Raw genomic sequence first — 24071 nt, 5'->3', positions numbered from 1 at the left:
ACCCCTGGGATGGAAACCAGGGCAGGAACAAGCGACAAGCCAGGACCCGCAGTATATGCTGGGACTGGGACAGGCACCGACATCGGGGCCAGTGGGGCTGAAGGAAACAGCTCGCCGGGACCCAGAACTGACGCTGGGATTACCGGCAATGCAGGCATGTATTGAAAGGGAGGTGGTAAAACTTGCAGAGGATCCCATTCTTTCTCTTTTCCTCTCTTTTCCCCTTTCTCCCCTTCCTTCTCTTTCCCTTTTTTCTTTTCTTGTTTTGTTTTGGGGATTTCTGATACCTTAAAAATTTTTATTTTCCTAAAATCCCCTGTCCAACACGTGGCATATTCTCTTTCTTCTGGATTAAACGGTTCCTTTGAGTTTACAAGCACATTTAGAGCCTGACAAATCCATCTTTCAAAGGAACCATATCTAGGCCAATAAACGTGATCAGATCTTATTTCCTTTGTTGGCCATTCAAGCATACAAAATTGTATCATCTTTACTTTGTCCTTTTTTTCTCGTGTACAAGGGTTTTTTTCCCACTTGGCTAACATAACTCCCAGGGGACTATCTTGGGGTATCTCTGTTGATAATTTCTTACTCCTTTTTTTTTCTTTCCTGTATTCTCCTTACTGGATTTCTGTCCCATTTTCCAAGATTTTATCTATTTCACCCCCTGCCTCTGTTTTTCACTTTCCTTTCACCACCCAAATACCACTTTTCCTTCGACTATATTCTCCAAAAAAAAAAAAAAAAAAAACCACCTCCTTTTTCTCACACTACTTTTCAATACAATACACTTCCTCCGAGGAACTATAATAAAGCTTAAAAATAAAGCAATCTACATTGCCTATACTTTCATTCGTCCACATTCACTCCACTTTATTTTTTTCACTTAATCTCACACACAACAAAACAACCACAACAACAAGGTACCTTTTATTTTTCAACACACCTATTACACTTTTAGATGTCCCTGGCCAGTCCCTGTTTACACGGACATCCCTCAATCTAGCAATGTTGTTCCCAACCCCAGATTCTCTTGGGCATATCCTCAATTCTGCAGAGTTTAACTTAACCCTGGATGTTCTTGGACTATTAATTTCCTCAATCCAGCAGGTTATCAAACAACCCTGGGTGCTCTTGAAATAATAATTCCCTCAATCCAGCAGGTTATCAAACAACCCTGGGTGCTCTTGAAATAATAATTTCCTCAATCCAGCAGGTTATCAAACAACCCTGGGTGCTCTTGGAATAATAATTTCCTCAATACAGCAGGTTATCAAACAACCCTGGGTGCTCTTGGAATAATAATTTCCTCAATACAGCAGGTTATCTAATCCTGGATGTTCTCGGGCACTCTTACCCTCAATCCAGCAGATTTTTAGGGGCCCCTTTCCACACATTTTACCTTCTTTATTTTCCCCAATGGATTATGCCAGGAAAATCCTCGGCTTCCTCTCTCCAAGAGGTCCCACTCCTTCCCTGAGACCCAATCCCACTTTTCCCCAGGGGAGGTTCTCTCACTCTTAGTTATCACACGCTTCGTCTCCGTACTGGCCGCTTTTCTCGCGAAAAGACAGCACTGCAGTGTGGGAAACTCCACACTCGCTTAGCAGGTCTGGGATTAGCCAGCCCGCCTCTCTTACACACACACACTCATCTGCCCTGCTCCGTCCGCACCAACCCCCCCAATCCAGGCAATTACTTACCGCTCCTTTGTCCTTGGGTCTTTGTTCTTCGTGTACACGTTAATTTTAGGAGCTAATTACTGCAGTTTAGGAAATTCTCTCCCTTTTCTTTGCTTTATTGTCTCTTTTTGTCCTCGGATCATTACCTGCTTTTCTGTGGTCACCCCAGGGGGACAGAGCGAGACCGCCTAATCAAGGCAGGACGCGTCTTCTCGCTCTAATCCTCCTACAGCACCCACAGTGAGGTATTAATAACCATCCTCTGCTACCATATTGTAATAAATGCCAATCGCTTGTTTTAGAAATTTATGAAAGTTTAATAACAATAAAATGGTTATATAAAAAATAGTAATACAAATATAATAATAAAGGTTAAACAATTTAGAGTTAGGGCAATTAATAAGACAATAACAGCAAAGAGTTGCAGCCTGGGCTGGGTCCCCCTTCCTAGACAAAAGTCAGCCAGGAGAAGGACAGCCTTAAAAGGGAATTTACCCCTTAAGAGGAGTCACCTCATGATTATGCATATTTTATTTAAAACAAGAGATTTTGTCTGGTACTTGTCAAAAACTTTCTGTTAATCCCCCAGGTGCCTTTGAGTCTAAGTAAGGCTTGAAGAGGTTGTTTCTGTTGATTAGGAAGCCATAAATCCCTCTCCTCTGGAAAATTTAGGGGTTTCTGTAATTGTTATCTCTGTGCGAAGAATTTCTTGGTTATTTTCTCTTTTTCTTGAGCTAAAAAAAGAATATCTCACACACATAGTTCTTATTTTTGATTACTAAAGCTTAATGTTAATTACAAAACTACATTTGCTATATTATTCAAATGTTAATACGGCATAACTTTTCAACCAAGCATAATACGTATAGTAAATATTGTAGCAAGAGCAGGATAACTTATAGAATAAAGGTAGAGCTATCCCAAACTGGGCCTCAGACCTGGGCCTGCTAGGCCTCAGCGTTTAACCTACGTAGAACTAGATAAGCTTGTGGCGCAGTAGAAGCTGGGTTAAGGTATGGGTATCAATAGAATAGGGCAGTTACTTTGAAGACACGGTAGCTGCCTTAAACTGTAAATGTTTGCATATTTGCTCACACTTCCCTGCCAATAGAAATGCACCTGTTACTGTAAACTATTCTCACTGTATATAACCGGCCATCTAGTGAATAAAGACGAGAACGTATGATATGATCATGTTGGTCTGACCTTCGTTGCTCCGTCTCCGACCCCACTTATAGTCCCAGCTTCATTAAAATATCTTCGTAGAGCCATATAATATGCATTTTTCACATGATTCTTCATACACTCTGGGCATTGTCTCCCATGAACAGGGATCAAAAGCAGTGTCCTCCTGGGCTCTCTGTGAGGCTGGCTAACCCCCTTGTACAGATCCCAGACCCCCCGTCTGGTCTCGAAACCCTCCAGGGCAACCAGAGGGATGTCCTGGACTCCAACAGCTGGGGTGAAGATTTAGAAACTTTAGAACCCTTTCCCAAATCTTTAATAACTACATAAATAGAATGATAGAGTGGATAGGATTTCCCAACACGAAATTCCCCTTGAACTTGTAGAGTGTATAAGGCTTTCCTGACTTTATCCCAAAATTCTTTAGATAGGACAGACTCAGAAGTTACACCCAGAATATATTTAAAAATCCAATGGAAAAGAAGTTTTAGATCCCTTCTAGAGAAGGTAACATCATTTCTAACAAGGGCATTATATATAAGGGAAAAAGCTTCTTGCTGCTCCTTGGATATTTTACCACCCATGGAGCCCTCTCCCTCCCACATGATTTAAAAAAAAGAAGAAAAAAAAATATAAAAAGGTGACCTACACCAGAAATACTCACCTTTCCAGTGGGTCAAAAGAAAAAGAATCATGTGGAAGTTATGCTGAAGGAAACCAGTCTTCCTTAATCCTAAGAAGGTTGTTGGTTTTCCCCCCAGAGAGTTGTTCCAGAAAATTGGAATTTCTCTCTCGGGGTAGTGGTGCTTAAAAGCAACTTAAAATCCAGACCAGAGGTACTGGAGACTCTTGCTGGAGAGCTACTGAGAAGCTCTGAGGTTCAAGAGACCACAGTGAAGTGCCATTTGTAACATTGTGTCTTTTTGGTGTGTAGCTGCAGCCTAATTATCTCCCAGTCAGCCTCTCCAGTGGAGAAACTGCTTGAGAAGATTCAGGCAAAGCAATCAAGCCACACATCCACATGCGTTACCGGCTAGCTCAAGCAAGGAGAGGCAGAAGGCTCTCAGCCACAGATTAGTTCCAGCGAAGTTTATTCTATGTGCCGAAGGAAGGTCTGTGGGCCAAAAAGAGGCCGAACAATGTGATTTTTGGGTTATATAGTGTCTCAGGTTTGTGGGTGGTACAAGGGGCAGGGCAAGGGGGCAAGTGACCATGGAGAAGACAGAAACTGGACCCCAGGCCCCACAGCCAATGGGGAACCAGGGGAAGGGGACACCATGGGAAGGTGATGGATGTTGGGAAACCCAGGGAGCAGATTGCGCAATGTTTGCAAAGAACCATGGGGGAAAAAACCTTGTTATATGTGGAAGGGGTATCTTTAATCTTCACTTTTCCAAGGCAAGGCAGTTGGGAATTCTTTTAAGGGCACTAGGGACTCCACAGTATATATGTTCTGCGTTTAATAATCTGATACTTAAATTTTGTTGTATCTTCTTCTACTCTGAAGTGTAACACTGATGAGAATTAAAACTCAATGCCATCAAGTGGCTGTTCTTGTCCCATAGACAGGATCAGGGTGACACTGTTTCCCTAAATGAGAGCAGAATTTTCTCCAGTCAACTCCTTTGCTGTTGTTCATTGTCCACAGAGAATGTGGTCCACTGTAATTAAGTTCTATGCTACTTAACTGAAAACTTTCTTATACTGGGGACTCAGGAAGGTATGAGAGGAGACTTTACAGACCAGGCTTGCTTGCAGATCCACCAGGTTACAGCCTGAGGGGAAGCACAATATCTTGATGAGCTGTGTTCAGACTGCAGTGAGGTCTCTGTGTGCATGTCAGGTTGGCATCACATGCCATAACAGGAAGAGGTGTTGTCTGAGATTCCTGCAAGTGTAAGCTTGTCTGTGACCTGCTGAAGCTGTGTCTCTTCTCTATGCTGTCCAGCTTTTTAAGCTTCCAAACTTTCAAGAATGAGTTTGGATGTCCTTTCTAAGGATATCAGAGAGAAAGGAAGCATGGAGTAATAAGGACCATTCACAAGACTATTTTTAATGCCTCTGAAAATTTCTTTGCACATAGGGACTATTTTTAGTTTAGAAAAAGGGGATAAATCTGCTACTATTTCAGAACATAACAATGGATCTGACTGCTGAGAACTAGCAAATGCAGTTTGCTAACATACTGAGAACTGGAAACAGTGAAAATGGGAAAGTTTGTGTTATAGAAACATTGTTAAATTGAAAATTGTAGGACTGAAAAAGCTGTCATAGGTTACTCTCTTGCTGTGACAGAAATGAGATGTTAAAAGTATTAGAGACTCCAGTTTCAGTAGAAAAAAGCTATGTGCCTGCAATACAACGTGACCCCTTGGCTCAAGACTTTCTTCCTTGCTGACTGCTATTTTTTATTTCAGTCAAATCCTGGTATTGTCACTTGCCTTGAAAATCATCCGCACAGGCTTGAAACAGGACAGTTCTTAAACTTTAGGGAAGTTAATGGAATGTCGTGCTTGAATGGATCCACACACCAAATAACAGGTAAACTGCTGCTGACTCATTTGCAAGGTACTTATTTTCTGGCCTGATTTAGCCACAAAAGTGTTAGTTGCTTCCTTTTGGATGCTGGCGAATTTTCCAGTTCCCAGATCTGAATGTCTGTTTGTTTGGAGCAGAAGAGAGAGCAAGTGGATGGGGATTGTTTGTTTCTAACTGTTTTGTGGTCTGAGACAAAAACCAGTACCCTTGAAACATGTCCTTGAATCTGTTTCCTCTGGGACCTTGCATTTTGCTAGAACTGATGCTGCAGTCAGTTCCTTCCTCCTATTCATGGCTTAGCTTTTGGTTTCAGTTTTCCATGAATTAACAATTTTTCTGTCTTTTTGCCTTGCCTGAATGATGCTTCCTGTGTATGAGGGGGAAAATGTGACAAAATGCTCCAGCTGCCTTTTTTGATTGCCTATAGTTCTCATCACAGGGCTAAAATCCTACTCAGAGCAGTTAATACTGGATGCTGCTGTGCATAGTGTAAAGAAAATTAAATGTGATTTCATTTTTGGTACAGAGCTGTGGTCATCAGAATTCTTGTTAAATCTGCCACCACTTAAAAAAAGCCCATTTCATAACAGATCATGTGAAACTAATACTTTGTCCCTCTGCCAGTTTCTGGGTTAATCCTGTTGGGAGGATCAGTTCTGCTTATGCTTTCAAAACATGGTTGCCCACTGCAAAATTGCAGCACAAACAGCACTGGCAAACCCCACTTTGTTGTATACAGAACTGTAGCATCCAATGACACTTTGAATTGTCTGTCACTGTTTATTCTCTTTTCAGTGGTGTCACCTTATTCCTTCAGCACTGATGACACATCAGAGATGGAGCCTTACTTGCACGGAGGTATAGCTGTGCAAGTGAAGACGCCCAAGATGTGTTACTTTGTGTGTGCTTCACAGAGCTGGGTTCTTGGGCATTAATGCTCTGAGCACTGGAAGAAGAGTTCAGCACGTACATGTTTCCGAGAACTATAGAATGTCCTTTGTTTGGAAGGGACCCACAAGGATCATGGACTGCAGCTCCTGGCTCTGCTCAGGCCAGCCTCAAAAATCACATGCATTTAAAGATGAGTCTTGCCAGTAGGATGTGAAACATCTCCAACCATTTTTGATAGAACTTGCAGTAGACAATTAGTTTTAGCCTCTAGTGGGGTATGAATAATGAAGAGAGCAATGGCTAGTCAGAAAGGATATTTATTTCTTAATCTCTATAGGAAGAGTATTGTTTTGTCGGTGTCCTGGTTTAGGACAAAATTAGGGGAAAATCCCCACAACTCCCTCCCCCACCACCGGGTTCGGGAGGAATTTCCTCAGAGGAAAAGTGGAAAAAACTTGTTTATTGAGAAACAATGAAAAAACACTCCCCAACACAAGAAAAACAGTCCGAGATGACAACAAATGTGTTCACCAGTCCAAGAGAGGGTGAGCAGTCTCTGCTGGGGAGGGTGCCAAAGCTTCTTTCAGGTGCAGACTCTGGGGGGTTTTCCCTTGACGTTCCCGAATCAGGGCCCGAAGCAGGTCCGATGTCTTCAGGGAAGGGAGGAAGGAAAGAAGGGGAAAGACAAAAGCAGAAAAATGGCAAAAAGCAAGCAAAAAGCAGAAAGCAAGAGAGCAAAGCCAGCAAAGCCGCCTAAAGCTAGCAGCAAGCAAGCCAAAAGCAAGCAGCCGGGGGAGGGGCTCAGCTATAGACAAAACAAACTGAGAACATGGGAACAGAAAAAACACGATTTGGGATACAAAGCATGAAAATGTCCTGTCACCCCAGGACATTCCACCCCTTATCCCATATCGTGAACATGTTACTGAACACAATGAAAAAAAACTTTCTTCTCACTTGCTCAAACCTTCCACACTTAACACATTTCCTTCCATCTTACTTGCTCAGACCTTTGACACTTTCACGTTTCCTTCTGTCTCATATCTGTATGATCTAACGTACAGATAATGGTGGTAACGCTCAGCGAACAATGATATCATCCCACAATCAGATCTCCCTGAGGTACACAACGGGTTGTCCCATCTTTCTGCATTATCCACCAGGTATAACCTGGTCCTTGAGCAAAGACAATCCCACGAATGGGTTTGCCTGTACTCAAGGCAGGATTAATCCATACTGTCTTCCCCAACAAACCTCTGACATGGGCCACTGGGACTTTATCTCCATCTACTATATTAAGGGGCTCAGACTGGGCAGGACCTGCTCGGTTGGTGGAACCTCGAGTGTTAACTAACCAGGTGGCTCTTGCTAAATGCTGCTCCCAGTTCTTGAAAGACCCCCCACCCAATGCTTTCAAAGTGGTTTTTAACAATCCATTGTACCTCTCCACTTTACCTGCAGCTGGTGCATGGTAGGGGATGTGGTACACCCACTCGATGCCATTTTCCCTAGCCCAGGTGTTAATAAGATTATTTTTAAAATGAGTCCCATTGTCTGACTCAATCCTCTCAGGAGTACCATGCCTCCAAAGGACCTGCTTTTCAAGGCCCAGGATGGTGTTGTGGGCTGTAGCATGAGACACGGGGTAGGTTTCCAACCATCCCGTAGTGGCTTCTACCATGGTTAGTACATGGCGCTTGCCTTGGAGGGTTTGAGGCAGCGGGATGTAATCAATCTGCCAAGCCTCCCCATACTTGTACTTGGACCACCGCCCCCCATACCAGAGGGGCTGCACCCGCTTAGCCTGTTTAATGGCAGCACATGTCTCACAGTCATGGATAACCTGAGAAATGCTATCCATGGTTGGATCCACCCCTCGGTCTCGTGCCCACTTATAGGTGGCATCTCTACCCTGGTGGCCTGAGGCATCATGGGCTCATCGTGCTAGGAACAGCTCTCCTTTGTGCTCCCAGTCAAGATCTATCTTCAACTCCCCTATCTTTGCAGCCTGATCTACCTGCTGATTGTTCTGCTGCTCCTCATTAGCTCTGCTTCTAGGGACATGGGCATCTATATGGCGAACCTTCACAGGTAGTTTCTCTAACCGGGTAGCGATGTCTTTCCATTCTTCAGCAGCCCAAATTGGTTTTCCTCTGTGCTGCCAGTTCGCCTCCTTCCATCTCTTCAGCCATCCCCACAGAGCATTGGCTACCATCCAGGAATCAGTATAAAGTTTTGGCCACTTCTCTGCTTCAGCAATGTCCAGGGCCAACTGAACGGCTTTGAGCTCTGCGAGTTGACTCGATCCACCTTCTCCTTCGATAGCTTGTGCGACTTGTCGTGTGGGGCTCCATACGGCTGCTTTCCACTTCTGGTTCATCCCCACAAGGAGACAGGAACCATCAGTAAAAAGAGTGTAGCGTGTGTCTTCTGCCGGCAGTTGGTTATATGGTGGAGCTTCTTCGGCACGGGTCACTTGCTCTTCTCCCTCTTCACCAGTGAGACTGAAGCTTTCACCCTCAGGCCAATTTGTAATTACCTCCAGAATCCCAGGACGATTTAGTTTCCCAATTTGGGTGCGCTGTGTAATGAGGGCAATCCACTTGCTCCATGTAGCATTGGTGGCATGGTGGGTGGAGGGAACCTTTCCTCTAAACATCCACCCCAGCACGGGTAGCTGAGGTGCTAGGAAGAGTTGTACCTCGGTACCAATCACCTCTGAAGCATTGGTGGCATGGTGGGTGGAGGGAACCTTTCCTCTAAACATCCACCCCAGCACGGGTAGCTGAGGTGCTAGGAAGAGTTGTACCTCGGTACCAATCACCTCTGAAGCAGCTTGGACTCCTTCATACGCGGCCAAGATTTCTTTCTCTGTTGGGGTGTAGTTGGCTTCAGACCCTCTGTAGCTCCGACTCCAGAATCCCAGTGGTCGGCCTTGGGTCTCACCAGGCACCTTCTGCCAAAGGCTCCAGGACAGGCCATGGTTCCCGGCTGCAGAATAGAGCACGTTCTTCACCTCTGGTCCTGTCCTGACTGGGCCAAGGGCTACCGCATGAGCGATCTCCTGCTTGATCTGGGCAAAGGCTTGCTGCTGTTCAGGGCCCCAATAGAAATCATTCTTCTTACGGGTAACCAAATAAAGAGGGCTCACAATCTGACTATATTCAGGAATGTGCATCCTCCAGAAACCTATAGCACCTAAGAAAGCTTGTGTTTCCTTCTTGTTGGTTGGTGGGGACATAGCTGTGATTTTGTTGATGACATCAGAAGGAATCTGGCGCCGTCCATCTTGCCACTTCACTCCCAGGAACTGGATCTCCCGAGCAGGTCCCTTAACTTTACTTTTCTTAATGGCAAAGCCAGCTTCCAGGAGAATTTGGATGATTTTCTCTCCTTTCTCAAACACTTCTGCTGCTGTGTTTCCCCACACAATGATATCATCAATGTATTGTAAATGTTCTGGAGCCTCACCCTTTTCTAGCGTAGTCTGAATCAGTCCATGGCAGATGGTAGGACTGTGCTTCCATCCCTGGGGCAGTCGGTTCCAAGTGTACTGCACGCCCCTCCAGGTGAAAGCAAACTGAGGCCTGCATTCTGCAGCCAGAGGAATGGAGAAAAACGCATTAGCGATGTCGATTGTGGCGTACCACTCGGCTGCCTTGGACTCCAGCTCCTACTGGAGTTCCAGCATGTCCGGCACAGCGGCGCTCAGTGGTGGAGTCACTTCATTCAAAGCACGGTAATCCACTGTCAGTCTCCATTCTCCTTCAGATTTACGCACAGGCCAGATGGGACTGTTGAAGGGTGAGTGGGTTTTACTAACCACCCCTTGGCTCTCCAGCTCTCGGATCATCTTGTGAATGGGGATCACAGCATCTTGATTTGTTCGATACTGCCGGCGATGCACTGTCGAGGTGGCAACAGGTACTCGTTGCTCTTCTACCTTCAGGAGTCCTACTGCAGATGGGTTCTCTGACAGTCCAGGCAAGGTGTTCAATTTCTTAATGCCCTCTGCCTCCACGGCAGCTATTCCAAAAGCCCATCTGAACCCCTTAGGGTCTTTGTAATAGCCATTCCTGAGATAGTCTATGCCCAGAATACTCGGAGCCTCTGGGCCAGTCACAATCGGATGTTCCTGCCACTCCTTCCCAGTCAGGCTCACCTTGGCTTCCAATAGGGTCAATTCTTGTGATCCCCCTGTCACACCGGCAATGGAAATAGGTTCTGTTCCCTCGTTCCCATGGCATTAGAGTACACTGAGAACCGGTATCAACCAAAGCTTTATATTTCTGTGGCTCTGATGTGCCAGACCATAGAACCCATACTGTCCAAAAAACTCGGTTTTCCCTAACCTCTACCTGGCTAGAAGCAGGGCCCCTCTAAGCCTGTTTATCCTTCTTTCCTGAGACATATGTCTTGGAGGTTCCTTCAAGGGGATCGGACAAATCATCGTCATCATTATGCCTGACAGTTCGACTACGGGCAACTGGAGCTGCTTCCCTTTTCTTACCTTCCTTCAATTCACGCACCCATTGTGCCAGAGCAGCAGTAGGCTTCCCATCCCATCTCCTCATGTTTTCTCCAGACTCACATAGGAAGAACCACAACTCAGCTCGTGGGGTGTACCTTCTCTCCCCAACAGAGGAACGTCTGCGTTGGATACTAGGGCCTCTAATTTGTACAGCTGAGATTTGGAGGAGGTCTTCCTTAATCTCTTCCCTGAGTTTCTTATGACTTTCCTCTATTTTGTCTTCTAATTTCTGCAGTCATGTTTCCACAGCTGCAATTCTGGCATGAGTTGGGCCATGTACAGCATCTGCATATGCCCGAAGCTTCTTTGCCATATCGAGCACAGTCTCATATACCTCATCCCGCTTCATTATTGCTAGAGCAGAAGCGTATTCAGGTGGCCCAAGGCGCACAAGTTTCCTCCACATTACAGGTGTGCACGGTACCAAGTCCGGATTCCTAGTTGTTATATCATCTGAAAAAATGATCTCTACCACTGCCATCTCCCTCAGGCATTGGATCCCCTGTTCTATGGTCTTCCACCGTGTCTGCTGAATATAGAGGTCATCTGCACACAGGTATCTTTGTGCTATGCTGTCCAGGACCCGTTCCCAGAGGCTGTGAGGGCTAGCCCTCCTCATCATGCCTTGGTCGATGACAGGATCATGTGACAGGGATCCTAAATGCCTCGCTTCAGTGCCATCCAGAATGGTAGCCTCCCCTGCCGCATCCCAAAGGCGGACTAGCCAACTAACTATAGATTCATCGGGCTGTCGCCTATAATCCTTCCTTAGGCCTTGAAGGTCCTTCAGGGAGAAGGAATCGATATTGGCTCCGGAATCTATGCCACTTGGTGTGGTCTCTGATGTTGGTGATGGTCCTTCTCTTGGATCATCATCATCCTCCACCCTTCGGTCAGTCTTGCTTTTGCACTTTCCACCTTTTGTATTTGCAGCAACAGCCATTGGTTGGGGCTTACTGTCTGGTTTAACTACTGGCCTGGAGCCTGGGATGTTTGCTGCAGCCTGAGTGACTGGGACAGTAACTAATTTATCTCCCTGTTCCCTTTCCTCTATCTGCTGCCCTACAGTATCTAGCTGCTGGAGTCTAGAACATCCCTCTGGCCGCCCTGGAGGGTTTGGAGACCTGACAGGGGGGTCTGGGATCTGTACAGGGGGGTCAGTTAGACCCACACGGATCCCAGGAGGACACTGACTCTGATTCCTGTCCATGGGAGTGAACACTCATATGCAGGAAGAATCACAAATCCTAAGAATTTAAAATAAGTAGTGGATGGTTTATTATAGAATATAAATATAGAAATTAGGATTCTTAGTATATGGTGCTGAAGAGACAAGATGGAGGAATTGGGGAGTGGCCCCTGTCCTCCTAGTTCTTGTTCTCGTCCCCCATCTTGTGCTGAGTTGGGTTTTAGAGATTGGCTTAGAGTAGAACTGACATGTTAGTAAAGGTAGTAGGTATTGGTAAAATTTTGTAAATAAAAAATACATCTTGGACAGTGGTTGGGTCAAGGGGACCGTACATAAGGTGCGGGACTCTCTGATCCGCCCAGTCTGCCGCGTGTCCTGCTCTGCGGAGATACCTTGCAGAGCTGAGAAAGAACTAAGATAAGGTACCCTGCCAGGGAAGTGCCTGGCAGAGCTGAAAAAGGACTGAGATAATGAAGAATAAACGACCTTGGAAATGTGCACCAGCAGACTCCGCTTGTCATCTCTACCTCTGGTGTGTAACACTTAGGGCAAAGAGAAGACTGAAAACCTTATTACCTCTGGGAACAGCAACCCAGAGGAAACCCTCAGGGAACAGCAACCCTGAGGAAAAACCTTATTACCTTGGGGAACACCAACCCCAAGGAGAATCTCAAGGAAACAATAACCTTGAGAAGTGGTGCCCAAACTTCCCCGAGCAGCCACAGACCCTCAGAAGACAAAAACTCCATCCTTAGAAGATAAGAACAGACTCAGCAGTTGCTGACTCTGGAACTTCAGCCGGACCGACGTGGACCCAGGGGCCCAGGGCTGCGTCATCCCACAGCTGCCGGACAGCAGGGACAACACCGGTTCCAGTTCCACAGCCAGGAAAGACTGCACCTAGGTGAGACTGGTCAAAAACCCAGAACACGGGGGGAATGCATTCCAGAAATAGCTACATATCTTATTAACTTGGCAAAGCATTACTGCTGCATAACTTGCGGCTTTAATTAACAAAGAGCCAGAAGCTCTCTAATAATGGGTTTGCCTCGAAACTCCACAATACAAATCGGAACTAAAGTTCCAGATAGAATTTTGGAAAGAGGTGAACAAAAAAACACTATATCAAAAAGCAATAAGGAGAGATAAAGAAGCTCTTAAATTAATGGCATCGGCAAGAGCACTGCTGCAAATGATATTACAGAATTCCAGGGAAGAATTAAAACTCCCACGGCAGCAGAGAGGCAAAGAGGAATTAGATTCCCAGCCCTCTGACCAAGCGAGCCCACATGCTGACCGCAACCCCAGACAAGGGAGGGGACGCTCAAAAGCAGTCTCTAACAGTTCCTCGGACATCCCCCACTCTGCACCCTACCTCGCACCCCGGAAAGGACACTGAAGTGGGCGGCACGCGGCCGCGCAGCGCAGCCCCCCCCATCCCCCACTGCAAAACAGCAAGGGAAAGAGGGGAAAGGGCAGACAGAACACCAGCCGTGCCGCCAAGGCGGGGGGAGAACACACAGTGCGGGAGAGGGCGGCCCGCAGACACCCTGCACTGGGAAGGAAACAATCGGGAAGAGGGGTTGAAAACAGGGTGAAGAAATACATTAAGGAGAAGGCAAGCTTTCACAGTCACTTTTGAATCGGTCAGAGCAAGAAAGTGAGGAGAATGAATCGTTTCTGAGTGATTTTTATGAAATGCCGTTTACATCAGGAATACATGGCAGGTTTAGTGGCCATGTGTGCTCGCACAGCTCAGAGCTGGAGCGAAAGCGGCGGCCGGCGGTGCCGCCGTGCATCACGGGGCGGGGAAGCCGGGATTGGTTCCGTCACGCGAACATTCGCACAGCCCGCTGCACTGGCCGTGCGCCCGGTGGCAGAGGCTGCTGCCTCCCCAGCAGGGAGGCGAAGACGGGGCAGTGCCGCGGCACAGCGCGAGCAAAAGGAGGCTTGTGTGTCCCCCCCCCGTTTCCCCCCCCCCCCCCCCGTTTCCCCTCCACCACGATACGGGTTCCCCGGGAAGGAGGCGTGGGGAGTCCAACACAGACCCCGCCTCCGTGTCCCTAAAGCTCCCTCCCTCCAAACATCCAACACGGAAGGACAAAGAACTGCCCCCCCTCCCCCCCGCTTCCCCCCCCACAGCGGGACAGGGAGAGACAAAGGGGAAAAGAATACAGGGATCGCAGGCAGTGGTCACCGAGCGTGGGAACGTGGAAGCGCGGGAATGCGGAAGCACAGGAACGCGGAAGCTGCGGGGATGCAGGAAGCGCGGGCGCTGGCGGCATTTGTAAGGACCGCCAGCGCAGATCAGGCCGGGGCAGACCCCGGTAGAGAGCAGAGAGAGTGCGTCTTTTCGGGCTTTGCCAAGCCAGAGTAGGCAGAGGAGGGGCATGGCCACGCCAGAGGCATTCCGTTCCACGCCCCCATGACAGTGCGAGAGGGGCAAGGCCGGGCCAGGGTGGGATTTCCCTCTGGGCACCGCCCCCCCTCCCCACCCCCTCGCAGCAAACACAAGCAGCGTTCTGCCCATTCCCTCTCATCACAGCAGTGCTCAAGCAGCGGGAGGTCCCGCAGCGACCCCGGTGCACAATCGAAATTAAAAGCAATTATGCAGCAATGCCAAGGCATAGAAATAATTAAAGCTAAGCAGCAAATATGCTCGCATCACCCAGCCGGAGCTACTCGAGTGACAAAATTGTGAAAGTGCAGCTTTTTAAAGCATGCATCACAAGGATTGTAAGCCCCCATCCTCAAAAAGGGAAGGGGGAAGATGATGTTGCATGATGGCAACGCATGGCATTTAAGATTTATAAGAAACACGCAGCAACACCCAAAAGCTGCAGTGATCAGGGCAAAGAATTTTTCACAAATATGCCCGTTGTATCACAACATTGGCACGGATTGGCTGTGCCAGGGACCCCTCAATGTTTTTTATCAAGCCCAAATCCCTCAGCTCAGTCAGAACGGCCTAGCCAGCAGACAAGCTGAAACTGAACCCAGCCGGTTCAGCGTCACCGCCATGCATGGTGGAACAGCAGCATTGCAACAATTTCTAAACAGATTGCACAGCTTCAACAACAAAAATAGTAACAAAGGAAGCTTTCATTAACTCCTGAAGACAACAAAGTTCAAGATATGCTAGCTCAGAAGCAGCAGCAAATATTCACCGTTGGTGACAGCAAGTCAGTTCAAACTCCACATGATTTTTGGACTGTAGCCCAAACTTCTTTTGCCACTCAATCATAATCATCTTTATTTTCAAAAGATTTTTTTTTATAAAAAAGCAATTATTTCTTCAGTTGAAAGACTGTGCTCTGGAATTTTATCCGAATTTAGCAATGCATTTCCCTCAATCACCCCTTCCAGCATAAGGTAGTCACACCCTTTCTGAATCCTCTGCAAATAATTCCTACACATTTATATCAAGGCTACCTGCTGGGTCAGCGGCAAGTTCAGCCGTGATTTCCCTTCACCGTGCCACATAGGTATTATGTGTAGCACAGAGAAAGTAATACCCCAGTCCTCACAGAGGAGGGGGAAAATGATTTACAATATCCACTCCTCATCCAGGAGAGGGAGAAAAGTTAGAAATGTTAGCAAGCTCCAAAATAGAAGAAAGAGCATCATGGTAATAGCAATTGAATCACATTCCTTCAAATCCACAGGATGAAAGAGTTATAACAGACTGCAAAGAAATCAAAAAGAAAACATTGAAAGAGAAAAACTGTGATATAGTGAAGCATGGAAAGTATTGTGTTACCAATGACTTATGATCTACAGGATTCAAACTCAAGATAGGGGCAATTGTATCACGATGTGCTCAGAGACTGAAAGAAAGTCATGCGAGAAAATGGTTTGAAATCTCTGTACTTCAAACAGTTTTTGAAGGAATGCTAAATGGAGGAAAGCCCTCGATGAACTAAGGAACAAATAGCAAGGAGTGAATACAACCCTCACCATGTTGCAGGTGGCAGGGGACATACCACATGACAGAGCCAAAATTCAAGCCAGGGATTTGCCACAACAGGTGCCGGCAGACATCAAAAATACACCACAAAAAACAATTTTGCAAGTTCCATTGACTGAAACACCTGAAAACATTTGTACATATATAATATATATATATACACATATATAATAATCCAGCAAGGACCTTCAGAGTCTTTCATGTCATTCCCTGGTTGTCTCACCAAGACAATGAACAGGCAAGTGAACAATGAAATAGCAAAGCTACACCCGCTTCAATTCTTTGCGTTTGGAAATGCCAATGGAGAATGCAGATGCATCATCAGTGTAATGCCTGGTCGACAGTCTCTGGCAGAGATGGTGAAGGCAGAGATGGCAGAGGCATGCAGTGAAGTGGACACACCTCAGCACGGCATATCAGTGCAGGCAGGCATCTGAAGAAACCAGCTTGAAAGAATCCTCCAAGCCTGGGATGAAGGAATTCTCACAGCACTTCAACAAGTGATTCAACAGAACAGCATGTCAACACTGTAAGAAAAGACCAGAAGAAGAAGATACAATCATTTGTCCCTTTGTTGTGGAGCAATCCATCATTGTGTGAGAAACACAAAATGTGAGAAAGGGACATCTTATCATATAGAAGATAAAATAGAAAACGAAATGGAAATGAGTTTTTAGCCAGAGTTATTCATTGTGTATTAATTTATGTTTCCACATTTTACTGTTGTTTAAATTTTTGTGTGGTTTGGTTCGAGTTTGAGTTACATATTGTTAAATATATAATTCTAAAGTTTATTTCAAGTTTGGGCCCTGATGAGTTTAAGTTAAGTTTAGATTTGAGTTTCATGAAGTTTAATTAGTAATAAATTTATATTTCATTGATTTATTATATATGGATTTTATAAGGTTACTGCAAGTTGTAGATTTTTTATCAAGATTTATTTATGTTGAATTCAAGTGTTGGTTGATTTAAAAAGTGATTTACAATTTATAGAAGGTATGTTTGTTTAATTTGCAAAGTTTAGTTATTTTTCTTCAACAAAGAAACAGTTTCAACTGAAATGATGATGATGGAACATTGATAAATAAGATTTGAGGAGAACATACAATTTGTTAGATCCCTGATTTTATTGTTGGTTATGAATTGTTTCAGTCTTTTGTGTTTTATGTTAAATTAACAAGTGTATGAGGGTTTTGAAATGCAATTTAACGTGTTAAGTATTGTTACATTGATTATATAGTATGAAAATATATATAAAAACTGATAATACTTGTAAGTTGATATTACAGTTAAGCTTTTATGCTTTGTCATTTATTTACAGGGTTTTTCAAAAGGCATTTGTAATTTTGAATTTTTACTATGTTTTTTAAACATTTAAGTATTTCGTAAATGCTGTTGTTGAAAAATGTAGTTGTATTATTAAGTGCAAGTCAGAATTTTTTCTTAAGTTTCATTTTAAGTATATAATTTGTCTCTTTTGTAATCAATCTTGTATGTTTTATGCAATGTTTTAGCATGTCCTTTTGAAGTTTCATTTGATTCTTTTAACTGTGTTATGCATTTCGCTTGAAATGAGATTTTCGGCTTGTTTTGGTACCTCTTGTGTGAGGAGAGACACTGCATTTCAGTTTGTTAAATCTTTAAGTGTTTTTCAGAAGGTCTTGGAGAGAGATACCTGAAGCATCATTGGTGATTTTTCCATCAGCTGTTGAACCTGTGATTGTTCCAATTGGTACTCAACTGTTTTCAAGTTCCAAAAAAGATGAGTTCCTAATTGATCAGATCAATTTTTCATCTTAAATTTTAAATGTCTCTTTTATGTAAAAACGTTATGACAGTCTGTTGTATTTGGGGCATTTTATGCTCATTGTTGTTAGAGGATTTATTTAAAGAATATACTAAAGAGCATCACTCCAACTTGAAGTTTGAGTTCTGGCCAAACTCTGATTTTAACTTGGACGGATGCTGTTTGCCAACAAAGCCCAGAGATTTCTGCTCCAAAAAATAATATGCAAGTTATTTTGACTTGGCAATTTGATCTTATTAATATAACATCTGAATCAACTTTGTCGTGAGACCCGATGTCTTGCCCGGGAAAGAATATCAGGATCTGCACTGAAGGAAAGTGTTTCAGCAGTTTGCAGTCTCTGAGGTGATGGCACAAATGATTTGATAATCACGTTTCATTTTCATTGGTATGCCGAATTTTTCTTTTGTGTTGAGCATTTCATTATAGAATTCTTTTGTCATGCTTTATAGTACTCATGTCATGTTTTATATCTCCAAAAAATTGAAATAACCTTCATGATGCAAAAGGAGAGGGGAGGAATGCTGAGTGCAAATCTAAGCAGAATGTTGAGGAAAAAATAGTACGTTTTAAACTTTTGATAAGTTCTTTTGTAGAGTCTACTTCACTGAGCAGCAAGTGGAACGGGAAGAGAAATGTGAAGAGAATCCTTTAGTCTTGAGCAGAAACCCAGAGACAGGATGGATTGGAAAACCATTTAAATTTAAGGTTTGGGGCAGGGATTGTGCTCGTGTTTTCAGAGGAGCCGAAAATGAGCATCAGCAAGGCATGAGAACCTCTGCCAAAGTCAACGGCATCAGGCGTTGGTCCAGAAATGGAAAAGCAGGCACACAGTCGTGGCTGTCAAGACTGCGGACATTTCTTCGTTCGGAATGCAAAAGATTTTGGGACTTGGGATTTCTCTTGGGACTTGAGTGGTGTTGCATTTCAGAGATTCCCACAGAGAGTGAGGCCTTTGAACAAGCAGTTCAATCAAGTGTTATACTTGTACCTTGTGTTCTCACCGATTGTCTTGGGCAGTGGGGTAGTTTCGCCCATGATTCAGTCAAGGAAGGATGGTTGGGAAACTCTGGCCAGTGTATCAGAGCTGAGCATCTTTCATTTGACATACTCAAGATCAGGGAAATTCCTTTTATCATGTTCTATGAGTTTGTTAGTAGGCAGGTGATTGAACAAGTAGTCGATCCCAGAGAGCATCCCTCCAGTAATTTCACAGTTCATTTTCAACCTAGTGGACAAATGGGATGTTCAAATGAAATTCTTTTCTGTGGTTCTTTGTGAACCTCGGGAATGAAAACTTTTGGTTCAGTAAAAGAGAATTTGTGCAAAAAAAAAAATTTGGTCTTTCCTGGAGTGACACAAAAAAGATAACATCATAGATGTCACTGCAAATCATATGATTTGTAAAAGTGCATCACCTTGGTGTAACTACACTGAGATGTCAGATAAACTAGCAAGCCAGGTTTCAATGGTATTCCCGAAAGGAATCCTTTTCATTTGTGAAGACAGGATTCAGTCTGTGCTCCCTGCAGTTGTCAAGGATGGTCCATGCAGCAACAAGAGATGTTTTTTATTAACACCCAGCATGACATTGATAAAAGAACAAGAGAGGAAAGATCTGTTGAACAATATGATCCAAGTTGTGATGGTAATGCAGACAGTATCAGGGATGATTTTAATACTATTGGATCAAAAGGGCTGTTGTCAGAACAAGTATGCCCATGCCACTTCTCTTACACTGAATGATTTGTTAACTGATATTGACAGTGTGAGACGAAAACAGAACAGCAATTGATTATTCATTGCTGATGCTGAGACACAAGTAGATAAGTTTGAAGAGATATCATGAGAACATAAGACAACTGGAAAAAGGCTGTGAACCAACTTATTATGAGAACTGAGCCTTGAATGGATGGAATGTTCAATGTGTTTAACCTTTTATCATGGTAGAGGGAACTTTTGAGAGTATGTATGTATTTCCTGTTGAAGTTTGTGATTCTTCTGATGTATGTGCCGTGTTTGCTTCAATGCATACGGCGGGCCAAGAACAGAGTTGTCAGAGAAGCATTTTTACTGCAAAGAGAAGGGGGAGATGTTGGAGTCTAGAACATCCCTCTGGCCTCCCTGGAGGGTTTGGAGACCGGACAGGGGGGTCTGGGATCTGTACAGGGGGGTCAGTTAGACCCACACAGATCCCAGGAGGACACTGACTCTGATTCCTGTCCATGGGAGTGAACACTCACATGCAGGAAGAATCACAAATCCTAAAAATTTGAAATAAGTAGTGGATGGTTTATTATAGAATATAAATATAGAAATTAGGATTCTTAGCATATGGGGCTGAAGAGACAAGATGGAGGAATTGGGGAGTGGCCCCTGTCTGTGGGATTACATTTTATGGAAATGGTTTGCTCTAGCTCACCCCTGGAAAATGTATGGTTTATCCCAAGTCTGTACCCTCCCTGCAGTATCAAGTTATCTGTAACCTCATTGGCTGGAGAAATTACCGCGCCCCTTTGAACCTCTGCGATAAGAATGCTAAGGCAGAAGGCTCTGCCCCTCTTGCCCCTCTACCCCTGGAGGCCTCCTGATGCTCCCTTTTTCCCTCTCCTCCCTTCCCCCTTCCTTCCCTTCCCCTCTCCCTCAGTGAATAAACCCTCACCTCATCAGCATTCCACCGGCATCTGAGTCTCTTTGCCTGCCAGCACGGGAACACCACGACCCCAAAAGACCCTGGGGGTCTCCGGGGGGTACTCCCCGGGGACCCCCCATAAATTTAAACAACAACACCTGTCCTCCTAGTTCTTGCTCTCGTCCCCCATCTTGTGCTGAGTTGGGTTTTAGAGATTGGCTTAGAGTAGAACTGACATGTTAGTAAAGGTAGTAGGTATTGGTAAAATTTTGTAAATAAAAAATACATCTTGGACAGTGGTTGGGTCAAGGGGACCGTACATAAGGTGCGGGACTCTCTGATCCGCCCAGTCTGCCGCGTGTCCTGCTCTGCGGAGATACCTTGCAGAGCTGAGAAAGAACTAAGATAAGGTACCCTGTCAGGGAGGCCTGGCAGAGCTGAAAAAGGACTGAGATAATGAAGAATAAACAGCCTTGGAAATGTGCACCGGTGGACTCAACTTGTCGTCTCTACCTCTGGTGTGTAACACTTAGGGCAAAGAGAAGATTGAAAACCTTATTACCTCTGGGAACAGCAACCCAGAGGAAACCCTCAGGGAACAGCAACCCTGGGGAAAAACCTTATTACCTTGGGGCCAGCAATCCCAAGGAGAATCTCAAGGAAACAATAACCTTGAGATGTAGCAGGGTGCGATAAGCATGTGCCAGGGCCCAGCTCACTGCAATGATCCTTTCCTCCTTAGTGTTACCATGGCACCTCTCTTTCAGATACTTTACCACCTCAGCTGGGTTCTGAATTTGTTCAGATGGAAAGTCCCAGACTACAGGATCAGAAAACTCCTTTAAAATTCGGCCCATATCCTCCCATTTCCCATGCCACTCACAATTCTTCACCCTTGGTTTTACTCCTACATCAGGAGTCTCACCAGCCCCTCTAGAAATCTCAGCCTTCATCTTATATAAACTGCAGACAGTATAAAGAAAGCTTACTAAATTAAATGCCAGAAAGATGGTGTCCTTGGCAGTCAGGGAGGACCAAACATTTTCTAATAGAGATGTAAACAATTCAGAGGAGAAGAAGGAAAGCAAAGGCCGAAGAGCCTCCCCCCCCGCTTCTCCCCTAACAAACTGAGTACACAACCACAACCATGAACCATACATTCCTGGAACCGATTACAACATTTTTATAAACCTCTTGCAAATCATCACAACCAAGCCCAGCCCAATAAATATTCTGGTTAGTGCCCCACGGTTACAAAAGCTATGCATCAGGGACAATATCGGAGCTATTTCTGGATAAGAAAATAAACCTAGGGACCACAAAGGTATTAAAACTTCAAAGAACCTTAATGACCAGAAATAGAGGCAGGCTTTCACTCCAAATGACATTATACCTTCAAAAAGAGACATACCAATATGCCCACAAAACAACAGAAACCAAAATATTATTAGAATAAAGTTTTTTCCATTTTGTATGATCGTCTCCCCGTACGGGCCACCAAAAATGTTTGTCCTGGTTTAGGACAAAATTAGGGGAAAATCTCCACAACTCCCTCCCCCACCACCGGGTTCGGGAGGAATTTCCTCAGAGGAAAAGTGGAAAAAACTTGTTTATTGAGAAACAATGAAAAAACACTCCCCAACACAAGAAAAACAGTCCGAGATGACAACAAATGTGTTCACCAGTCCAAGAGAGGGTGAGCAGTTTCTGCTGGGGAGGGTGCCAAAGCTTCTTTCAGGTGCAGACTCTGGGGGGTTTTCCCTTGACGTTCCCGAATCAGGGCCCGAAGCAGGTCCGATGTCTTCAGGGAAGGGAGGAAGGAAAGAAGGGGAAAGACAAAAGCAGAAAAATGGCAAAAAGCAAGCAAAAAGCAGAAAGCAAGAGAGCAAAGCCAGCAAAGCCGCCTAAAGCTAGCAGCAAGCAAGCCAAAAGCAAGCAGCCGGGGGAGGGGCTCAGCTATAGACAAAACAAACTGAGAACATGGGAACAGAAAAAACACGATTTGGGATACAAAGCATGAAAATGTCCTGTCACCCCAGGACAGTCGGGTAGCAGTGGCTGTTGTGTTCTTAAGTAGTGTGTTGCCATGAATTCTGTTTTTCCAGGAACGGCTGGAGAAGCAGATAACAAATCCATTATGCCTTGCTGCAGATTTTAGCAAGCCTGAGGTAATTAGCATGTGGGGATTTGGGCATAAGTGCTCTAATAGTAAAAATACATGGATTGTAATCTGTAGCTTTATGTTTAGAATACTATAATTTCTACTTTTTGCCTTTAATGCTGGGCTTTGATATTGATGTTTGGCAAAATGCAATGCATTATAATGTTTAGTTAAAAGATTACTGCACTTTCCAATTTCAGCTCTAAATTCTTTTGGGGACTCTTCAGTTGGACTTAGTTGAAGTGGGTGCTGAATGTGTGTGAAGGGTGTTGCACTACTGAGCAATACTTTTTAAAAAACATTAATAAAAGGTATTTCAAATTCACTTTTTAATGTTATTTTAAAACTCTTTTTGAGCGTTATACTCAAGAGACAAGAAGTGAAAGAGTTCAGATAGTTGTTTTTGTGTACTTCATTTCTCTCTAGTTTGTAACTGATCAACAGTTATTGTTGTCTTAACAGGCACCTTTGCAGATCCATGTTGCCATGCTTGCCTTAAACCACTTCTAAAAGAACTTTGGTCACAGACCGAAGATTGGGTAAAGCAGCAATTCTGTGTTTGCCAAGCCGTGAATCAGACAGATCTCTCCTTTTTGTGTAGTTACTGGCTGGCTGTGCAGCATGGTACCTTCCCTGTCTGGTACCTGATAGACCATGTAGAAATGGAAAGATGAAAAATGTTACCTGATGTGTCTGAGTGTGTAACAAGGCTTTCCCAATACATCAATGACACTTGCTGGGCCCAGGTAGACAAAAGATGCTTCTGGAGGAAGGCCTTCTCTGTTCTAGCTTTTTCACATTGTGGGATTGATATAGAAAAGTTGTTTCAGTGATCCTGAATTATCTTGTAGTTCATGGATTTTAAAAAAATATATTTGGATGATTTGGGTTTCATTTTCAATGTTTTTCATTCAGCTGTAGTTCTTGATGTGTGTAATTTTGAGTTAAATGAGACAAAATGACTTAAAAAGTATAAATCTTAAGACTACTTGCACATGGCCTTTTCCACTGAGACTCCTGTTCTTGAACTAACCCTAACATTTAGAAGTACATCTTGAATGCTCGCTGTTAAGGATAATGTGAGATTCCAAACTTCCTACTGTATCCACTGCTTTTTTTCTTTCATTGATTGTATTTCTAGAAGAACTCTGGAATGTTTAAGTCATCATTATTGTTTCTACCCCGGTGTCTAGATGCCTTCAAGATGCTGAGGAAATGCTGAAAATAGCCATGTTTATAAATGAAACACTGGAAAACACAGTAAGAAATCATTGTCATTATGAGTTACTTTTTTATGTGCTCATTTACTTGCCTAAAGGTCATGCTTTAGTTGTTGGTCCTTGTTCTGGCCTTTGAATCCATCTTTAGATGGATCAGCCTACTGTTTGAAGGCCATGTGCGGAAATACAATTGGATTTCAGCATGGGTTTAACTGAATGTTAATCCTGACATGAAGGCTGATCCTGTGGTGATGTCAATCCCGTTTTT

At 44.3% G+C, this 24071-nt stretch overlaps 1 protein-coding gene across 1 annotated transcript in view; it reads left to right on the top strand.

The window, feature by feature from the left end:
* The window catches only part of LOC134563378 (ubiquitin-like modifier-activating enzyme 6), an 81377-nt gene that overhangs the window by 33778 nt on the left and 23528 nt on the right, over window positions 1-24071 (top strand). Inside the window, 5 exon segments of the mRNA XM_063421263.1 lie at window positions 5285-5408; window positions 6201-6304; window positions 22528-22590; window positions 23046-23122; window positions 23777-23843. Of these exon segments, the coding sequence (XP_063277333.1) occupies window positions 5285-5408; window positions 6201-6304; window positions 22528-22590; window positions 23046-23122; window positions 23777-23843 (435 nt within the window).

Source organism: Prinia subflava, chromosome W (genome assembly GCF_021018805.1).
Source record: "Prinia subflava isolate CZ2003 ecotype Zambia chromosome W, Cam_Psub_1.2, whole genome shotgun sequence".
Taxonomy (NCBI): Eukaryota; Metazoa; Chordata; class Aves; order Passeriformes; family Cisticolidae; genus Prinia; species Prinia subflava.
Note: the sequence above shows the minus strand (reverse complement) of the source record. Positions and strands in the feature narration are given on the sequence as shown.